The 4,054-nt window shown below is 34.5% G+C and overlaps 1 protein-coding gene across 1 annotated transcript in view; it reads left to right on the top strand.

Moving 5' to 3' along the window:
- LOC106683230 (facilitated trehalose transporter Tret1) overlaps positions 1 to 1,930 on the top strand; it is an 11,248-nt gene extending 9,318 nt beyond the window's left edge. Inside the window, exon 3 of the mRNA XM_067047165.1 lies at positions 924 to 1,930. Within this exon, the coding sequence (XP_066903266.1) occupies positions 924 to 1,909 (986 nt within the window). The 3' untranslated portion in view covers positions 1,910 to 1,930. The remainder of the gene's footprint in view (positions 1 to 923) is intronic.
- Positions 1,931 to 4,054: the final 2,124 nt, after the last annotated feature.

Genomic DNA, 4,054 nt, shown 5'->3' with positions numbered 1-4,054 from the left:
ATTTATTTTGATTCTCCAGTTTTTACACCATTCTTCAACAGATGTTATGTGTGCCTGTAGTGTTTGTGATGCATTAGTTGGGTCGTTGTTTACAGAAAGTATACATGTGTCATCAGCGTATGTTGTTAGGACTGTGTTAGGGTGGGTTGGGATATCAGCTGTGTATACCGTATAAAGAATGGGACCTAAGATACTACCTTGAGGAACACCGGCGGACTGAGAAAAGAACAAATAAACTCACCCAAAAGACCTTAACATCCCATTCGTTGCAGATTTGGCCCAAAACAGATATGCGTCTTTTCATTCTAAACTCCTTACCCATCCTAACCCATTAATTCTTAACAATCCCTGATAATCCTCCGAGGCGTCTGAAAATAAGATGGCCACGGGACCTTCTAATTTAAATTAATGCTTGAAGTTCCACCAATGGGTGGTTCCTTCCTAAAAATTTCAAGTGTATATGAAACATACAACATATTTACTTATTGTATTTATTATTTGTACAGTTGTAAATCACATGAAATAAATTAAAAAAAAAAGTTTTATAAATAATATACTAGAATATGTATAGAATATCTTGTATAAAAGTATTATTTTGTACAAAAAAATCATACGTGATCACTAAAGGAATATTATTTAAACTTTCATCATTTGCTAAAATATCTGAGTTTTCTCGTCCGTCTGTGCGACGGAATAAATTTCAGCGTTTCTGCTCTGGCTTGAATATATTGCTATAACAATGAAAAAAATCTATTATAAAAAGTTGAACTATAAAAACGTTCGTAAATAAATTAAAAAAAGTTTTAGAGTGAAATGACTCCACGTATACTTTGATATGCTTTTTAAAACTTATTATGCAATATTATAACTTAAAAACAATTAAGTTTTATGAATAACTTTACGCATCACTTACGCATTTTCAGGCAGACTGGGATCCCTGTTCCAGTCCATGACAGTTACTGGAGTACTATATGCCTACGTAATTGCTGTTATGGTACCTTACACGGAATTGCCATTATTTTGCGGAGCTCTGAACATCATCTTCTTAATCCTCTTTTTCAAGGCCCCGGAGAGCCCTATGTACCTCATGCAGAAGGGTCGTAGGTGTGAAGCCGAAGACGCACTTATTTTCCTCCGAGGAAAACGTTACAACGTCCATAAAGAACTAGAAGCAATGGAGAAAGACATCAATTCGAAGAAAGCAGAGAAGAAGCCCTTCTTCAAAGAGCTTTCGAAGAGATCTAGTATCCTTGCATTACTGGTCTCCCTCACTCTAATGTTCCTCCAACAAATGACCGGCATAAACGCCGTTGTTTTCTTCATGGAGAGTGTCTTCGAGGAGGCAGACAGTGCCCTAGACCCGGCTTTATCCACAATCGTCGCCGGAGTGGCCCAGGTGCTGGCCACACTATGGTCTACGGCCCTCATCGATTACACGGGTCGTAAGATCCTTCTCCAGGTCTCCTCCTCGGTGATGGCTCTCTGTTTGGCCGTCCTGGGCTACTACTTCTATGAGAAGGAGAATGCTGGACAAACCCAATTCGGTTCCATTCCAGTCGTTGCCGTTGTTCTCTTCATTGTTACATATAGTATCGGTTTCGGACCCATCCCGTGGTTGATTTCCGGTGAAATAATGCCTCCAGAAGTGAAGGGCGTCGGGTTGGGTGTAGTTGCTAGTTTCAAATGGTTATGTGCTTTCGCTGTTACTAAAGCTTTTCTTCCGATCAACGACGCTCTTGGACCAGCTACATCATACTGGATCTTCACTTGTCTATGCGTCGCTGCTTTCTTCTTTTCTACATTCGTCCTTATTGAGACAAAAGGAAAAAGCTTATACCAAATTCAAGAGGAAATGTTTGGAGATAAAGATAAAAGAAATAAAATGAAGATATCGAACGCGATAGTCTGAGCATCACATGCTACGAATAATTTAGTATCCTTTCCCCTGTGATTTTATTTTGAATATATTTTTTTTCATAAAGCTGTTTTTACTAATGATTTTTATATTGTTAAAATGTAATTTAAAATAAAACGTTGAATAAGATTCCTAGATATTAGAACAATATCATAAAATGAATGGAATATGGTCCGGGTGCGGTAAAAAAAACAAAACACAAATAGTAGATAATTATACTATTTTATTGAGCCAACGTTTCGGCCCACGTTGCAGGGCTTCGTCAGGGCTAAAAAAGATACAAACACTATAGTTATAAAAAAGAAAAAAACATAAGTGTAAAATAACAGGGCTATAAAATGAAAAGTAAGAATTTAAAGATAAGAAAAATTACATTATTACTTTACTTAATTACTTTATTATTAATGTTCTATTATATTTTACACTTTTCTGTATCCCCGCTCATCTGGTATATTTTGTTTCTTAATCACTTACACACATTGTATCCCATTATTTTATACTTTACTTTTCCTTTGTTTTTCTGTTGTTGTTTTTTTTTTGTTTTTTTTATTAATATTTCTTTTCCCCCTATTATGTATATTATTATTAATATTTCTTTTCCCCCTATTATGCATATTATTATTAATATTTCTTTTCCCCCTATTATGCATATTATTATTAATATTTCTTTTCCCCCTATTATGCATATTACCATTTATTGTTCACCTAATTTAAATACTTTTTTACTATGTTTACTTTACAAATTATTTTCGTAATGTGGCATAACTACCGTCCCCACTCCTCCCATTCAAACTGTCACTTTGTCTTTCCTTTTTATAACTATAGTGTTTGTATCTTTTTTAGCCCTGACGAAGCTCTGCAACGTGGGGCGAAACGTTGGCTCAATAAAATAGTATAATTATCTACTATTTGAGTTTTTTTTTTACCGCACCCGGGCCATATTCCATTCATCTATACACACGGTCGATCAATAATCTTCCAGAATATCATAAAATAATAGTTTTATAATGAAGCATTAGCGAGGGAACAGTTTGAACTATTAATATAAATTATCACTCAAACTAAGTGAACCTTGATGTCATTTACAATTACACAAAAATATCACAAAACTAACGATTAATTCAGAATAAATTGAATTGAAATAAAACTAATTTATTTATTTAATAAGAAAAAAATCTGATTTAGAATATACTGAATATAATGCAGTAATGCAAAATCTGGCAATCCTAACAATATATCAAGTTATACTAACTTGAATAAATTTTTTTGTTTCAAGGAGATATGCTTTTTGTTCAAAAATAGTAAAAGAGACAAAAGGAAGGAGTAACTCAAGAGTCAGTAATCACTCCAATACTGTACATCAAGCAAAACTATAATATTCCAAGCAGCTCAAAAATATTAACGGCAAACTGTGCAGACTTAATCTTAACTAGACATCGAACTGACATGCCTCACAGACTACATCATTTAACAAAACATTATGACAGATGAAAACATCAGATAATTTGACTTAATCATGAGAGATCTCAACTTATTACTTTCACTCCTCACAATAAACTTGGCCTCCGATTCACGTCTACAATGTCAGAGGAATGGTCATATTGCACTGAAACAGGCACAATACAATATCTTGACGTGACATATGAACGAAGAGTTACACAGGACACTCAAACGAATGAAAACCCTCAAAACCATTACACTACGTCTTGCAACACACCAGATACCTGGGCATTAAGTAAATCCTAAGTAGACCAACAACAATTCAACAAACAACCTAAGACCTGAATAATAATAATTAAGCTGCATATTTTCCTGTCATACTTTCATATGCCACACACACACGAACTGAGTACATACAAATGATTTTAAAATCAAATTATAAGAGCACACTCATGCAAACCAGGATAAAACTCTCACACTCCACAATACCCGTACCAGCCTACATAGGATTTTGGATAAGGGATCTTCTCCGCGATCTCATATCATTCCTTGGAATTCTTAGAAACCTTGCCAAACCAAAAACAGTAATCTCCTTCATCAAACGTTTGAAAAAAAAATTTAATCTGGTACCTGTAAATCTTCAGTTTATTGCAAGCGATAAAATTTGCGTTGAAAGTTTTGAAAACCTAAGGTTAGTCA

Source organism: Halyomorpha halys, unplaced genomic scaffold (assembly GCF_000696795.3).
Source record: "Halyomorpha halys isolate HHAL.00 unplaced genomic scaffold, Hhal_1.1 Scaffold474.1, whole genome shotgun sequence".
NCBI classification, from domain to species: domain Eukaryota; kingdom Metazoa; phylum Arthropoda; class Insecta; order Hemiptera; family Pentatomidae; genus Halyomorpha; species Halyomorpha halys.
Note: the sequence above shows the minus strand (reverse complement) of the source record. Positions and strands in the feature narration are given on the sequence as shown.